The 17,868-nt window shown below is 39.0% G+C and overlaps 1 protein-coding gene and 1 non-coding gene across 2 annotated transcripts in view; one reads left to right on the top strand and one right to left on the bottom strand.

The window, feature by feature from the left end:
* The window catches only part of DNAH12 (dynein axonemal heavy chain 12), a 243,749-nt gene that overhangs the window by 20,856 nt on the left and 205,025 nt on the right, over positions 1 to 17,868 (top strand). Inside the window, exons 5-11 of the mRNA XM_064367223.1 lie at positions 5,175 to 5,364; positions 6,899 to 6,971; positions 7,568 to 7,726; positions 8,873 to 9,068; positions 12,480 to 12,668; positions 14,035 to 14,191; positions 15,160 to 15,251. Coding sequence (XP_064223293.1) covers positions 5,175 to 5,364; positions 6,899 to 6,971; positions 7,568 to 7,726; positions 8,873 to 9,068; positions 12,480 to 12,668; positions 14,035 to 14,191; positions 15,160 to 15,251 — 1,056 coding nt within the window. The remainder of the gene's footprint in view (positions 1 to 5,174; positions 5,365 to 6,898; positions 6,972 to 7,567; positions 7,727 to 8,872; positions 9,069 to 12,479; positions 12,669 to 14,034; positions 14,192 to 15,159; positions 15,252 to 17,868) is intronic.
* LOC135270896 (U6 spliceosomal RNA) lies at positions 3,656 to 3,761 on the bottom strand. The gene has a single exon (XR_010339050.1). It is a non-coding gene; the product is annotated as a U6 spliceosomal RNA (small nuclear RNA).

Genomic DNA, 17,868 nt, shown 5'->3' with positions numbered 1-17,868 from the left:
AGAACTTCTAATTTTTTTCTTCATCCATTTGTTTATTTATATCAGTGTGGACTATGGATTTTTATTTTAGCCATTAAGTTAGAATGTATTATTAATAATTACTATGATTAGTTTTTAGAGATGAGGTTTTGCTCTGTTGTCCAGGCTGGAGAACAGTGTTGTGATCATAGCTCACTGCAGCCTTGAAGCCCTGGGCTCAAGCCATGCTCCCACCCCAGCCTCTTGAGTAGCTGGGATTACAGGCATGAGCCACAGTGAGCTGGCTTTATTATTATTAGTTTTGAAGTTCAGTTGTTCCATATTTGGCCAGTGAGAGCCCTTCAAGTTGACTCTTTCATCTTTTTTTACATATCTCATCATTCTTTGAACACATCCTTACTTTTTGGCATAATAAGATGTTCCAGGATCGTGTTATATATACTTTTTCTATTCTAGCCCTGGAATCAGTCATTTCTCTGGGATTTTTGGCTCCTTTTGGTAGCGTATGGTAGTTAGAAACCATGGTATGTGTGTTAGATGTGCTCCTCGATACTGAGTGTCATTGCTTCCTGGCTTTCTCAGCAGAAAGATCTAGAAAATAATTCTTTCTCTCTCTCTCTGTCTCAAAAACCATGGATTCATACTGATACCTCCTATTCCAGTTCAACATCGCAGGGTTCATTCTAGCCTGTTGCCCTTTCTCTATGCATAGCTCCTGTCTCTGACAGTGGGGAATCTGGCTTTCATCCATTATCCACAAGGTTTACTTATTTTGTTAAATCCTAGAGTATATATAAATAATTTCAAAATTGCTAACTCATGCTACTGTGAAAAACAAACCTGTTCACCATAATTTAATATTCATCTATAGTTTTTTATTCTTAGCATAAAGATATATGGTTAAAATATTGTGTTCAATATTGGTTCTACACTCCTGTTCAGTAGGTAATTATTAATATGTTTTCAGCTAGGTAATTATTAATAACTTGAAATTCAAGTAGGTTCATTGATTTGTTAGTTTTCATTTGGAGCTTCTTTTCTCCCCCATTTGTGTTGATATTTTTTACTTATACTTTGAGCATGTGAAACAACAGCAAGGTTTAAAATCAGAACTATACCAAAAGTACACCTCAAAGAAGCATCTCTCATCCCTTCTCCCCTGTTCCTATGCCCCCATACTTTCTACCTGTTCCAAGCCACTCTTTCATATAACCAATCTCATTAATTTTTGATTTATCCTTCTGTGTGTGTGTTTTTTTCCCACAAATGAACAGGTATGTTTTCTTATTTCCTTTTATCTTACACAAAATACATCATACTATAGGTACTCTTGCTCTGTTTTTTTTTTTTCTTTTTTTGAGATGGAGTCTCACTCTGTCACCCAGGCTGGAGTGCAGTGGTGCGATTTCAACTCACTGCAACCTTCGCCTCCTAGGTTCAAGCAATTCTACCTCAGCCTCCCGAGTAGCTGGGACTACAGGTGCACACCACTACACTCAGCTATTTTTTTTTTTTTTGTATTTTGGTAGAGATGGGGTTTCACCATATTTGGCCAGGATGGTCTAAATCTCTTGACCTCGTGATCTGCCCACGTTGGCTCCCAAAGTGCTGGGAATACAGGTGTGAGCCACCACACCTGGCCACATTTTTTTGTTTGTTTGTTTGTTTTTTTTTTTGAGATGGAGTTTTGCTCTTGTTACCCAGGCTGGAGTGCAATGGCGCAATCTTGGCTCACCGCAACCTCCACCTCCTGGGTTCAGGCAATTCTCCTGCCTCAGCCTCCTCGCATTTTGTTTTTAACTCAATAATTTATCCTAGAAATCGCTCCATATCAATCTTCTTCATTTTTCAGTATTGCTGCACAGAACACCAATGTATGCATCTGCCACTCTTAAATGTTTCCAGTATTTTGCTGTAATGAATAACCTTGTATATGTGTGTTTTCATACTGTTGGAGGTATAGTTTTAATTTCTTTAAGTGGGACTTCTGGGTCAATATGTAGTCTTGTTAGATATTGCAAAATTTCTCTCCAAAATGTGCTAGCAATTTATGAGAGTGTTTGATTCCCCATAGTTTCACAAAAGAATGTGGGGGTCATATTTAAAAAAAAATTTGTCAATCTGATACGTGACAGATGCTATTTCAGGGTAGTTTAAATTTGCTTTCTGTAATTATGAATAAGATTATACATTTTAAAATATGGTTTAGGTGCCATTATTAGTATTATTATTTTGAGATGGAGTCTCACACTGTCGCCTGGGCTGGAGTGCAATGGAGCAATCTCAACTCACTACAACCTCTGCCTCATAGGCTCAAGCAATTCTCCTGCCTCAGCCTCCTGAGTAGCTGAGATTACAGGCACCCGCCACCACACCCAGCTACTTTTTTGTATTTTTAGCAGAGACAGGGTTTCACTTTGTTGGCCAGGCTGGATTCTTGGATTCTTTGGATTCTTGGCCTCAAGCGATCCACCCACCTTGGCCTCCCAAAGTGTTGGGATTACAGGCATGAGCCACTGCACCTAGCCTTTGATTATATTTTTATTGTGAAATGTTGGTTTATATCTTCTGCCCATTTTTCTGTTGTAGTTTTGGTGTTATTTTCCCCTAAATGTTTACAAATTGTGGAAAAATACACATAACATAAAACCATCTTAACCTTTTTTTAAAATTTTTAAATTTTTATTTGTTTGAGACGGGGTCTCACTATGTTGCCCAGGCTGGAGTGCAGTGGCTATTCACAGGCGTGATCCCACTACTGATCAGCACCGGAGTTTTGACCTGCTCCGTTTCCAACCTGGGCCGGTTCACCCCTCCTTAGGCAACCTGGTGGTCTCCCACTCCCTGGAGGTCACCATATTGATGCTGAACCTAGTGCGGACACCGGATCAGCATAGATTACAGCCCAGAACTCCTGGGCTCAAGCGATCCTCCCACCTCAGCCTCCTAAGTAGCTGGGACTAAGGCATGTGCCACCGCTCCCGGCCCATCTTAACCATTTTTAAGGGTACAGTTTAGTAGTATTTTCTTTAAAAAATTTTTTTAAAAAATTTGAGTTCTGGGATACATGTGCATAACATGCAGGTTTGTTACATAGGTATACGTGTGCCATGGTGGTTTGCTGCGCCTACTGGCCCATCCTCTAGGTTCCCTTCCCTTGCCCTCCACCTCACTACGGGGCCCTGGTTTGTGTTGTTCCCCTGTCTGTGTCCATGTGTTCTCATTGTTCACCTCCCATTTAGGAGTGGGAATTTGCGGTATTTGGTTTTCTGTTCCTGTGTTAGTTTGCTGAGGATGATGGCTTCCGGCTTCATCCATGTCCCTGCAAAGGACATGATCTCATTCCTTTTTATGGCTGTGTAGTATTCCATGGTGTATCTGTACCACATTTTCTTTATCCAGTCTATCATTGATGGGCATTTAGATTGGTTCCATGACTTTGCTATTATAAATAGTGCTGCAATAAACATGTGTGCATGTGTCTTTGTAGTAGAATGATTTATATTTCTTTGGGTATATACTCAGTAATGGGATTCCTGGATCAAATGCTGTTTCTGGTTCTAGATTCTTGAGGAATCACCATACTGTCTTCGACAATGGTTGAAATAATTTACATTCCCATGAACAGTGTAAAAGCATTCCTTTTTCTCCACAGCTTGCCAGTATTTATTGTTTCAAAAATATGGAATGTTTCATGAATTTGTGTGTCATCCTTGCACGGGGGCCATGCTAATCTTCTCTTATCGTTCCAATTTTAGTGTATGTGCTGCCAAAGCAAGCACAGTTTAGTAGTAGTTTCATATTGTTGTGCAGCGAATCTCCAGAACATTTTCGTCTTGCAGAACTGAAACTCTGTACTTATTAAATAACAACTTCCTCTTCCCCATACCCCTTGGTAGCTACCATTTTGTTTTCTGTTTCTATAAATTTAACTCCTCCATTTTTCATATAAGTGGAATAATGCAATACTTGTCTTATTGTGATTGGCTTATTTCACTTAGCATAATGTCCTTAAGGTTCACCCATCACCTAAATTTTAAAGCATTCTTTATACTTTGTCTGAGACCTATGTTGCAAATATTTTCTGCCAGATTGTCAATTTTCTTTTTAAATTGTTTTTGTTATGCAAACATTTATGTTTTTATGTAGTGAAAATTAATCTATCATTTGATTTTTTTTGTATCTCGTATTTGAATCGTAGATAGAAAGGTTTTTCCTATACTCAAGTTATAAAATACTTCATCTATGTTTTTCTTCTTGATCCTTGTATATAATTTCATTGTTTAAGTTAAATTCTGGAGTTTATTCATGTGTGTGGATTTTATCTTTTTCCAAATGGTTAACCAGTTGTTCCAGAAGTAGTTATTAAAACCTAGTGATTTGAGATGCCATGTTTATCATGTGCTAAATTTTCTGATATATTGGTCTATTTTTTGACTTTTTTTGTTTTCCACTGGTCTGTCTATTCATACACCTGTGCTACAACAGGCTTTCTGGTATGTTCTAATGTCTCCTAGGGCTAGCTTTCCATTGCAGATTTTCTTTCTCAGGGTTTTCTTGGTTATTCTTGCATGTTTATTTTTCCACATGAACTTTAGGATCAACTTACCTAATTCCATAAAAATGTATGTAGATATTTTTATTGACATTGTGTTAAATTAATTTTGGGAAAACTGAAATTTTCATGACATTAAAATGTCTTTACTAAGATCAAGTGTCTTTTCATTTATTCATGTCTATTTTTAGTCAGACCATTCTTATGAAAGAATTTATGAAATTATATTATACTACTATGGCACTGGAATATAATCTCCAAGAGAGCATAGGCTTTGTTTTGTTCAGCTACTATATACTCAGCATTTAGAACAATGTCTGAATATTTGTTGAATCAGTGGATATATTATAATAATAAGTTAGATAATAAGGAATAATAAGTTAGATAATCTTTGTTTTGCCTTGAGAAAATGAAGACTCTATTAAGAATATTAATTTGGCAAGAATTCATCGTAAAGAAAAAGATAAAATGGTTTATTTGTAGGGTGTACTTTTGGATTAAGTGGTTTTTATTCTGAAAATGTTATTTTTCAGATTATTTTTAATCTGAAAAAATGTTATCTTAGGAAGGAAAGCTCAGGAGTTACACTGAAATGCTACAACCATGCAGAACATTTAATTTTTTCTTATTATGTTCCCAGTTCAACTATATTTATATGAAGCAATGTGTAGAAAGTAGTCCTATAGTACCTATTCAGCAGGAATGGCTGGATCACATGTTAAGGCTGATACCTGAGTCTTTAAAGGAAGGGAAAGAAAGAGAAGAGCTCCTTGAAAGTCTCATAAATGAGGTGTCAAGTGACTTTGAAAACAGCATGAAGAGATACTTGGGTAAGTAGCATTTAACACACACCAAGCTTCTTTCACCTTTGCTTCTCCCCAACCCCATTGAATCAAAAATAGAAATAATTAAAATGAATAACTATATATTTAAATGATATCTATTGTTTTCTTCTTTTCTTATTCTTTGAGACAGAATCACTGTGTCCAGGCTGGAGTGCAGGGTTGCTATTTCAGCTCACTGCAGCCTCCGCCTGCTGAGTTGAAGTGATTCCCCTACCTCAGCCTTCCAAGTACCTGGACCTTCAGGCATGCACCCCATGCCCAGCTGATTTTTTAATTTTTTGGCAAAGATAGGGTTTCACCATGTTGGCCAACCTGGTCTCGAACTCCTGGGCTCAAGCCATGTGCCCACCTTGGCCTCCCAAAGTGCTGGGATTATAGGGAGCCACTCAGCCTGGCCTAAACTATATGTATTTCTCACATATGACTTTTATTTAAAGGTTTTATTTTGAGCCTATACTCAAGTCAACATCCTTACAATTTAAGGGTACTTTTTGTATTTTTTTATTAGCTAATATCTCTTTGATGTTTTACTTTGTCTTTATGATTTTAGCTACACTATTTATAGGTTTGCTAGAAAATACTAATGTGTTTTGAAAGATTTATTAAGGTATAATCTTTGCTATTTTTAGAAAAACTTTTTTCCTTTTTAAAAACTGACAAAAATTGTATATATTTATCATGTACAGTATATTTTGAAATATGTATACATTGTGGAGTAGCTAAATTGAGCTAATTAACAGATGCATTTTTCCCATATTTATCATTTTTTGTGTGTGGTAGGAACACAAAATCTACTCTTGGCAATTTTCAAAAATACAATAAATTGTTATTAACCAGTCACCATATTGTATAGTTTCTTTTCTTTTTTTTGAGATGAAGTTTCGCTGTTGTCGCCCAGGCTGGAGTACACTGGTGATCTCGGCTCACTGCAACCTTCCCCTCCCGGGTTCAAGCAATTCTCCTGCCTCCGCCTCCTGAATAGCTGGGATTACAGGCACACACCACCAAGTCTGGCTAATTTTTGTATTTTTAGTAGAGACGGGGTTTCACCATGTTGGCCAGGCTGGTCTCAAACTCCTTACCTCAGGTGATCTGCCCCCCTTGGCCTCCCAAAGTACTGTACAGGCATGAGTCACTGTGCCTGGCCTCCATCCTGTATAATCTCTTGAACTTGTTCCCTCCTATCTAACTGAAATTTGGTGGCCTGTGACCAACATCCTCCCAGCCCCTGGTAGCCACCATGAAATACATTTTTTTAAGTAGCCATGCTGGTGACTTTTGAGTAGATGGAATGCGAAAAACTGAGAGCTTATTAAAGCTTTTCTTTATCTGAACTTTCCTCTAAAGTAAGGCCAAAATAGTACCAAGAACTTGATTTTGTTTCAAATAAAGGAGTTTTTTCTTGCATTCCTTTTAATGCACAGTAAACTATGACATCCAAAATCAAAAGTTAGAAACATTGATATGAATAGGTTGTACAGAGATTTTCAAGAAGCAATAATATATTTATGTATTTTAGTGCAGAGCGTTCTTGTGAAACCACCAGTTAAATGGCTTGAAGATGAAAGAGGTCCTTTGCCTGAATCCCCTGTGTGAGTAAATTATTTTAAAAAGAGTACCTCAATTTTTCATACAAATCAAAAATAAACTGATCTTAGATTGAGGTCTACAATTGTGATGCTCAAAGGCATTTTGAACACATCTAAAAAAAAAAGGTACTCTTGTTTTTCCCCCAAAGGTGTCCTCTCCACTCTGCTTGTTTAGTTCTGCATACATAATTGGGGAGATCTTTGTGAATGCATAGCTTAACTTAGTCTTAAGTAAAATTTGGTGTATGCCAGAAAGATCTCTCCATCCCTTTTCTTCAGTCCTAAGGACTGTGTTCTTTCATCTTTACCTGGAGTGACTGAACTAAAGCACAGTGGAAGTTAGCAGAGTTCTCAGATCTGGCCCATCGGTCAGCCTTACTCACAAATTATTTCTGTTCTTTCTGAAGATAACGCACTTTTGAGTTCTTGATGTGTTTTTATTAAATGCATATATCCTAAGGCTCCCATTAGTGACCACAGTTCCCTCTTCTCAAGCCCCAGTTTTCTCACTGTAATATTAATTCATGTTATAAACATTATTTCCTAAAGTTTAGGGTATATTATTTTAATCATGTTTGACATGTGTTTTGCTTTTCCAGAGGCCTAGATTATTCTAATCCTTGGCATTCTAGCTATGTGCAGGCAAGAAATCAAATATCCTCTAATTTGTACATTGTTCATCCAACTATGAAAATGCTCCTGGACCTTGGTTATACAACATTTGGTGATACAGCTTTGTTGGACTTCACAGGAATTAGGTAAAATCCTGTACTTACTAATTAAATTTAAACTTTGAATGTCTCTTTGCTTGAGTCTATATTTTTGACTGTATAATTTTAAAAACTGATTCCTAATCTTCAACATTTTTCTCTAGATTTTAGAATATAAAAAATATATCTTGGCCAGGCATGGTGGCTCATGCCTGTAATCCCGGCACTTTGGGAGGCCGAGATCGGTGGATCATGAGGTCAGGAGATCGAGACCATCCTGGTTAACACGGTGAAACCGCATCTCTACTAAAAATGCAAAAAATTAGGCTGGGTGCAGTGGCTCATGCCTGTAATCCCAGCACTTTGGGTGGCGGAGGTAGGTGGATCACCTGAGGTTGAGAGTTTGAGATCAGCCTGACCAATATGGAGACACCCCGTTTCTACTAAAAATATAAAATTAGCCAGGCATGGTGGTACATGCTTGTAATCCTAGCTACTCAGAAGGCTGAGGCAGGAGAACTGCTTGAACCCAGGAGGTGGAGGTTGCAGTGAGCTGAGATTGCAACAAGAGTGAAACACTGTCTCAAAGAAAAAAAAAATTAGCCGGGTGTGGTGGCATGCGCCTGTAGTCCCAGCTACTTGGGAGGCTGAAGCAGGAGAATCGCTTGAACCTGGGAGGCAGAGGTTGTAGTGACCTGAGATGACACCACCGCACTTGAGCCTGGGGGACAGAGTGAGACTGCCTCAAAACAAACAAAGAAACAAAACGAAACAAAAAACCCCACCAATATAGCTTACTTGTTTCAACAATTGTGTGTTTTAGTTTTAGTTTTTGTTTTTTTCCCTGAGATGGAGTGTTGCTCTGTTACCCAGGCTGGAGTGTGGTGGTGCAATCTCGGCTCATTGAACCTACGCCTCCCAGGTTCCAGCAATTCTTATGCCTCAGCCTCCCAACTTGCTGGGATTGTAGGTGCACACCACTACGCCCAGCTAATTTTTGTTTTTTTTAGTAGAGACAGGGTTTCACCATGTTAGCCAGGCTGGTCTTGAACTCCTGACCTCATGATCCACCTGCCTCAGCCTCCCAAAGTGTTGGGATTACAGGTGTGAGCCACCTCGTCTGGCACAACAAATGTTTTTTAAGACCAATATGTATCATTTGCTTCAAATCATATTTCTTTTTCTCATAAATAGAGCTAAAGGTCCAATTGATTGTGAATCACTGAAAACTGATCTATCAATAGAAGCTAGAAAAGCAGAAGAGAAGATAATGAATACATGGTATCCAAAGGTTATAAACATCTTTACCAAGAAGGAGGCACTAGAAGGTATTACACCTGAAAAGTTGGATGCATTTTATAGCTGTGTTTCCACACTTATGTCAAATCAGGTAAATACACTTTATATATATTCAATGATAATGTTATTAAAATTAGTTGAGTATTTTAAATTAAAATTCTATGTAAACATAGTGCTAAGTAATTATTTTGAAATAAATTAGAATATTTCTACTGTAATTTTATTTAAATAATTTTAGCAGAAAAATACTGAGTTTCTGAAACTAAAATGAAAGAAGTCTAGAAGTATATGTCAGTATTATGAGTGATTACTTAGCTCATGCCTAAAGGATATGTAAGTTGATTATAGCTTTATTGGAGTATGTTAACAAAAAACTATTCTAGTAACGCATTTTTGAATTTATTGGATTCCAAGTTGATTGATTTTCATTTTGTTCTCAGTAAAATATTGGTTTAAAATGTTATTGATCATTGTGTAAGAGGAATCCAGTGGAAACAATTTTAAAAATCATTGATAATCTTTAAATGACAAATAGATAATTTTTAATTTTTTGAAATTATATTTATGGCCTCCTCAAATTTTTACTATTGTAGACATACAATTCTAGAAAATAGTTTTGAAGAAAAACTTTCCCTTTTGGTAAAGACTTCCAATAATTCCATGACTTTTGTCTTGCATGTTTAAAAGGAGAATATACATATTTAATATCTAGTATGTAACGCTGTAAGTAATATATATGGTTTCCTTTCTACCTTTAACCTCTTAAGAGGACTATGATTATTAATAAAAGTAAAGAGATGAAGAATGTCTTGAAGATCATTTAGATCCACGTTTGTCTGCTGGGCTAAATTCCCAACAGTTGGTTTTCTATAAGAAAGCATTATTCGTACTTTAGAAGCTCGTTGTGCACATTTCTAAGTTCCAGTGGCTTTACCTTCACCTAGTAGTGTGCTAGAGATATGGCTCTCCAGAAAAGAAAATCACCCTGAGGCTGGGCGCAGTGGCTCACACCTATAATACCAGCACTTTGGGAGGCCCAGGCGAGTGGATCATTTGAGCTCATGAGTTCAAGACTAGCCTGGCCAACATGGCAAACCTCCTCTCTACTGAAAATACAAAAATTAGCCAGGTGTGGTGGCATACACCTATAATCCCAGCCACTCAGGAGGCTGAGGCATGAGAATAGTTTGAGACCGGGAGGTGGAGGTTGTGCTGCATTCCAGCCTGGGCAACAGAATGAGACTCTGTCTCAACATAAAAACAAACAAGAGAAAAAGAAAATTACCCTGACTTGTAGTGTTTGCTGATTTCTGTGGTGTAAACATTCCCACTATGGTAAATTTCAAGCTTCTAAGAGTTTAGCAACTGGCTCACAAAATTCTTGAATATTTAACAATTTGCTCTTGAGACAATAGCATTCCACTGTACCTCACTCCATGTGCATGTTCCCCATTACACCCTTACCTCCAGCTGTCAGGCCTCCCCTCCCCTCAGCCTTTACCATGTTGTTTGATCTTCTGGAACATTTTCTGTACCAGGGACAGAATTAATAACGAATGTGAAAAATTCTACATGCCTATAATCCCAGCACTTTGGGAGGCCAAGGCGGGCAGATTACCTGAGGTCAGGAGTTCCAGATGAGTCTGACCAACATGGAGAAACCCTGTCTCTACTAAAAATACAAAATTAGCTGAGCGTGGTGGTGCACGCCTGTAATCCCAGCTACTCGGAAGGCTGAGGCAGGAGAATCGCTTGAACTTGGGAGGCGGAGGTTGCAGTGAGCCGAGATCTTGCCATTACACTCCAGCCTGGGCAACAAGAATGAAACTCTGTCTCAAAAAAAAAAAAAAAAAAAAAAAAAAGAATGTGAAAAATTCTGAGTTGCCATTTTAAGGTTGTTGATATTCTATTTAAAAATTAAGGTTTGGCTTGATATGGTGGCTCATGCCTGTTATCTTTGGGAGGCTGAGGTGGGAGGATCACTTGATCCTAGGAGCTCAAGACAAGCCTGGCTAACAAAGTGAGACACTGTCTCTAGAAAAAAAAGTGAAAAATGAGCCAGGCATGGTGGCTCATGCCTATGGTCCCAGCTACTCAGGAAGCTGAGGCGGAAGGATTGCTTGAGCCCAGGATCCCAGGAGCTCGAGGCTGCTGTGAACTATGATTGTGCCACTGCACTCTAGCCTTGTCTTAAAAAACAAAAACAAAATTAGGGTTTGCATATAATGTTCTATTTATTGTTTTGTTTGTTAATGTATGTTCTCACTTATTTGTGGGAGCTAAAAATTAAAACAGTTGAAATCATGGAGATAAGGAGTAGAAGGATGGTTACCAGAGGCTGCGGAAGGTGGTGGGAGAAGTGGGGGGTAAGTGGAGATATTTAATGGATACAATAAAAAATTAGAAAGAATGAATAAGCTGAGTGTGGTGGCACATGCCTGTAATCCCAGCACTGTGGGAGGTGGAATCAGGCGTATCACTTGAGCTCAGGAGTTTGAGACCAGCTATGAACAACATGGCAAAACCCTGTCTCTACAAAAAATACAAAAATTAGCCAGACGTGGTGGCATGTGCAGCTAGTTCCAGCTACTCGGGAGGCTGAGGTGGGAGGATGGCTTGAGCCCAAGAGGCAGAGGTTGCAGTGAGTCGAGGTCTTGCCACTGCATTCCAACCTGGGCAACCCTGCCTCAAAAAAAGAAAAAACAATGAATGAAAAAGACTTAGTGTTTGCTAGCACAACTCGGTAACTATAGCAAAACATAATTTAATCATCCCTTTAAAAATAACTAAAAGAGTATAATTAGATTGTTTGTAACACAAAGGATAAATACTTGAAGTGATGGATACCCCATTTACCCTGATATAACTAATAAACATTAGATTCCTGTGTCAGAATATCTCATGTAACCCATAAATATATACACCTACTGTGTACCCACAAATACTAAAAATTAAGAAGAACATATCATGCTGATTAGCTGGGTATGATGGCATGCACTGTAGTCCCAGCTACTCGGGAGGCTGAGGCAGAAAGATTGCCTGGGTCCAGGAGTTCAAGGTTACAGTGAGCTATGATGGTACCACTGCACTACAGTCTGGGCAACAGAGTGAGACACTGACTTAAAATAAAAACAAAAACGGCCGGGCATAGTGGCTCACGCCTGTAATCCAAGCACTTTGGAGGCTAAGGCGGGCGGATCACCTGAGGTCAGGAGTTCAAGACCAGCCTGACCAACATGGTGAAACCCTGTCTTTAAAAAATAAAGAAAAAAAAAATTAAAATAAAACAAAAACAAAAACATATATGTGTGTGTGTGTGTGTGTGTATACACGCATATATATAGTATGCTGAATGAAGATAATTTTCAAGACTAAATGGATTGAGAGGATGTTTTAATTATAGACAATTATAATTAGATATAGACAATTATAATCAGTTTACTGATTTCAGTTAAAGATTGAATTTGTACTCTCTAAAGTAATAGTAATTTGTGTCATGCAGCTAAAGGATCTCTTAAGGAGAACTGTAGAAGAATTTGTAAAACTCTTTGACCCAAAAGATCAACAAAGGCTGCCAATATTTAAGATGGAATTGACATTTGATGATGACAAAATGGAATTTTATCCTACCTTTCAAGATTTGGAAGATACTGTTTTGAGTTTGGTAGAACGAATAGCCGAAGCTCTGCAGGTATTACATCTCTACCCATTGGATTTCTTTATGTGGCTTTTTAAAAGAATTTTAAATTATTCGAGTTGAATCTCTATGAAGTATATATGTACATAAAACGTTATAACTCTTTTATTTTCCTCCCCCAATTATTTTAAATTAGAAATTGCTTTCTCTTTGAAAAAGTCTCTTGTCTGGAGATGACATTTTTCTTCTTAGAACTTTTCTTGTAGCCGTGAATTGATTTTTTTTTTTTTTTTTTTGGCATGTCTCATCTCCTCTACTGAGTTGTGAGCTTCTTAAGAACAAGATCCAATTAATATTTGTTGTTTCTAGAATTTTCTGGTATAATTACTTTGACATTAGTCAAATGTTTGTTGAATGATAGAAAACTAATGCAACTTGAGGTTTTCTTTGTTTTGTTTGAGACAGGGTCTCACTATGTTACCTAGGCTGACATGCAGTGGCTAGTCACAGACATGATCATAGCAAACTGCTGCCTCAAACTCCTGGGCTCAAGTGATCCTCTTGCCTCAGCCTCCCAAGTAGCTGGGACAATAGGCACGTGCTGCAGCACCTGGCCCAACTTGTTTTATGTTAGACTACAAACTATACAATTTTAAATCATTATTTTGTGTCAATTATTTTTTCTTGGGCTGTTGAAATCTGAAAAGAATGTTTTAAAATATTGTATAAGATCTACATATAGAGCCGGGCGCTGTGGCTCACGCCTGTAATGCCAGCACTTTGGGAGGCCGAGGCGGGTGGATCACGAGGTCAAGAGATCGAGACTATCCTGGTCAACATGGTGAAACCCCGTCTCCACTAAAAATACAAAAAATTAGCTGGGCATGGTGGCACGTGCCTGTAATCCCAGCTACTCAGGAGGCCGAGGCAGGAGAATTGCCTGAACCCAGGAGGCGGAGGTTGTGGTGAGACGAGATCGCGCCATTGCACTCCAGCCTGGGTAACAAGAGCGAAACTCCGTCTCAAAAAAAAAAAAGATCTACATATAGGCCAGGCGCAGTGGCTCACACCTGTAATCCTAGCACTTTGGGAGACAGAGGCAGGCGGATTCCCTGAGCTCAGGAGTTTGAGACCAGCCTGGGAAAAATGGTGAAACCCTGTCGCCACAAAAATACAAAAAATTGACTGAGTGTGTCAGCGTGCGCCTGTAGTCCCAGCTACTCAGGAGGCTGAAGCAGGAGAATTGCATGAATCTGGGAGGTGGAGGTTGCAGTGAGCTGAGATTGCACCACTGCACTCCAGCCTGGGTGACAGAGCAAGACTCCGTCTCAAAAACAAACAAACAAACAAAAAAACTCACTATATATAGATTAATTATACAGTTAGATATTTATTAAATTGTTACTTTTATTTGTGTTAGAATGTCCAAACAATCCCCTCTTGGCTATCAGGAACTTCAACACCAGTAAATCTTGACACAGCACTTCCTGAACACGTGTTACACTGGACTGTTAATACACTGAAGGCAGCAGTACATCGGAACTTAGAAGGTGCAAGAAAACATTATGAGACATACGGTACATATGACATATATAATATTATACCATTTTTCATCATTTTTTTGTGCTGGAGTTTAGTCAGGTATTTGTTTGTCTGGGGCCGCCATGAAAGAACAGGGAGAGCTAGAAGTGAGCAGAGGCGTGGCTTTTGGCAGAGTCAAGGATCAAATCCAACGTATTTTGTTGTCCAGTCCAAAGGGTGCATGTTAACTGGAGCAGGGTGATAAAGTCAAAGGCAGAAAGAAGAAATGTTGGAATAATTCAAGGGTGAAAGCAAGGAAATTTCTGAGAGTAGTTTTGAAGAGGCTGTAGCTCAATTTTATTGGTCTGTAGTCTTCTCAACTGTGTGTCAGGTCAGGATGTATAGTTGTTCTTTGACATTCTGTTAACCAGCATCTTCTATTAATTGGTGTATCTGTACCCCTAAGTTATTTTTAAGAGCCTCAAATACTCTATTACCTTTGTTTTAAAATGTCTGTGTTTAACTTGGTTTGCTTTCATTCTACCCATTTTCTTAAAATATAGTAAACCATGTATGTTAATACTCTATTAATAATAATATTTAGGCTGGGTGTGACGGCTCACACCTGTAATCCCAACACTTTGGGAGGCCGATGCAGGTGGATCACCTGAGGTCAGGAATTTGTGACCAGCCTGGCCAACATGGTGAAACCCTGTCTCTACTAAAAATATAAAAATTGGCCAGGCATGGTGGCACATGCCTGTAATTCCAGCTACTTCAGAGGCTGAGGCAGGAGAATCACTTGAACCCGGGAAGTGGAGGTTGCAGTGAGCAGAGATCAAACCACTGCACTCCAGCCTGGGCAACAAGAGTGAAACTCCATCTCAAAATAATAATAATAATAATAATAATAATAATAATGACAGTTAATTGAGTAGGTTCCCCATTCCATGATCATATAAAAAAGTGTTTTATTGTTTAAAAAGGGTATTGTTGAGATTTTAATTAGATTATTAATTTTCAGTTGAAAAATATAATTGGCTCCTTGATGGGACGGCAGTTGAGAATATAGAGACTTTTCAGACAGAAGATCATACTTTTGATGAATATACAGAGGTAAGTGGTAATTCTATTTTTATGAGTGTGTTTTGAATTTTTTTTTTTTTTTCAGGATGGGGTTTCACCATGTTGGTGAGGCTGGTCTTGAACGCCCGACCTCAGGTGATCCGCCCGCCTTGACCTCCAAAGTGCTTGGATTACAGGCATAAGCCACCATACCCGGCCGTGTTTTGAATTTTTTTTGTAATAGTGGGATCTTTTCATTCTAAAAACTAAATGCTTAAATAGAATTTCTTATTTAAAATATTTCAGTAAAACTCATTGGCTTACCTTGTAATTTCTTTAGTCATTCATTTACTCTTTTGTTAATTCAGCAAAAATTTCCTTATCCCATTCAGACACCTAGCAAGGTTTGGTGATGCAAAAATAAATGATAGGGTGGGTGTGGTGCCTAATGCCTGTAATCCCAGCATTTTGAGAGAACGAGGCAGAGGGATTGCTTGAGACCAGGAGTTTGAGATCAGCCTGGACAACATCGTGAGAACCTGTCTCTACAAAAGTTTTTTTTTTTTTTTAATTAGCCAGGTATGGTGGTCCCTTCTTACTCAGGAGGCTGAGGCAAGAAGAGGATCACTTAAGCCCAGGAGGTTTAGGCTGCAGTGAGCTATGATTGCACCACTGCACTGCAGCTGGGCAACAAAGTGAGACCTTGCCTCAAAAATATATATATATACACATAAACACTGTCTTCAGGAGCTTATATTTGGCCTGGAAGTCTGACATGGAAATAACAACTATAATGTATTGATAGAAGTACTGGAATAGAGATATGGACAAAGTGTTGTTTGTTTGCTTTGGAAAATTGGTGAAGGTATTATGCAAAAGTGAAATGTGAGTTAGGCTTTGAAGTAGATTTTATAGGTTGAGAAGGGAGGGAATGTAGCATGAACCAAAGTGTTCAGAGAACATACATGAATGGAAATAGTTAAAGAATAGGTATCAGGGACACAGTACATGAAAGATTTAGAATATGATGAAGTTGGAGATGCAAGTTGGAGCCACATAGGAAAATCCTGGGGTACCTTTGCTTAAGAGTTTGTGCTTTATTCTAAAGATTTTTAACCATGGAAGTAATCTATTCGGATCTGAGTTTTAGAAAGATAATTCTGGGCCAGGTGTGGTGTCTTACGCTGTAATCCCATCACTTTGGGAGACTGAAGTGGGTGGATCACCTGAGGTCAAGAGCTTGAGACCAGCCTGGCCAACAAGGTGAAGCCCCATCTCTGCTAAAGATACAAGCTAGCTGGGCATGGTGGCACATGCCTGTAATCCCAGGTACTCGGGGGCTGAGGCAGGAGGATCACTTGAACCTGGGAGGTGGAGGTTGCAGTGAGCGGAGATTGTCACTGGACTCCAGTCTAGGCAACAGAGTGAGACTCTGTCTAAAAAAAAAATTAAAAAAAAATAATAATTCTGGTAGCAATGGGGGAAAAGACAATTGAAAGAGAAAAGATTCCTACCTCCTCAAGGGACCTTGTTCTATTGGTTAAAACTAGCCTTATATTTCTTCATTTTCCTTCTTTCTATTGACTGTTTAGATTTTTTAATGTGTACTTTATGCATTTTAGTTTTTCTAACATCTTAAATTTTAAACATACAGAGTTTTTTGTTTGTTTGTTTGTTTTTTGAGACAGAGTCTCACTCTATTGCCCAGGCTGGAGTGCAGTGCCATGATCATGGCTCACTACAGCCTTAACCTCCCAGGTCCTTCACTTCAGCCTCCCGAGTAGCTGGGACTATCTCAGCTCACTGTAACCCCTGCCTCCCAGGGTCAAGCGATTGTCCTGCCTCAGCCTCCTGAGTAGCTGGGATTATAGGCGCCTGCCACCACGCACAGCTAATTTTTTGTATTTTCACTAGGGATGGGGTTTCACCATGTTGGCCAGGCTTGTCTCAAACTCCTGACCTCCAGTAATCCACCCGCCTTGGCCTCTCAAAGTGTTGGGATTACAGGTGTGAGCCACTGCAACTGGCCTCTATTTATTTATTTTTTTAGAGACAGGGTCTCTGTTGCCCAGGCTGGAGTGCCATGGGCACTGCATTGATCATAGCTCAATGCAGCCTCAAGTTCCTAAGCTCAAGAAATCCTCCCACCTCAGCCTCCTGAGTAGCAAGGGTTAGAGGTGTGTGCCACCATGCCTGTCTAATTTTTTTTTATTCGAGACAGAGTCACCCAGGCTGGAATGCAGTGGTGTGATCATGGCTTACTGCAGCCTCTGCCTCCTGGGCTCAAGTGATTCTCCCATTTCAGCCTCCTGAGAAGCTGGGACTACAGGCACATGCCATAACACTTTGCTAATTCTTGTATTTTTTTTGTAGAGATGCGGTTTCACCATGTTGCCGAAGCTGGCTGGCTAATTTAAAAAAAATAATTTTTTTTGTAGAGATGTGGGTTTCACTATGTTGCTCAGGCTGATCTCAAACTCCTGGCTTCAAGCAATTCTTCTGTCTCAGTTTCCCAAAGTGCTGGGGATTAACAGGCATGAGCCACCATGCCTGGCTTATACAGATGAATTTATAGGATACTTGTGATTTCTGTAAAAATAAAACAGGACAGGGGAGTGGTTAAGGGTATAGTTAAAAAAAGGTTGGTCATGAGTTGCTAATTGTCGAA

Source organism: Aotus nancymaae, unplaced genomic scaffold, assembly GCF_030222135.1.
Source record: "Aotus nancymaae isolate 86718 unplaced genomic scaffold, 86718_ANA_hifiasm-v0.15.2.pri h1tg000067l, whole genome shotgun sequence".
Classification (NCBI taxonomy): domain Eukaryota; kingdom Metazoa; phylum Chordata; class Mammalia; order Primates; family Aotidae; genus Aotus; species Aotus nancymaae.
The sequence above is the reverse complement of the archived record's forward strand: the minus strand, read 5'-3'. Positions and strand labels throughout refer to the sequence as shown.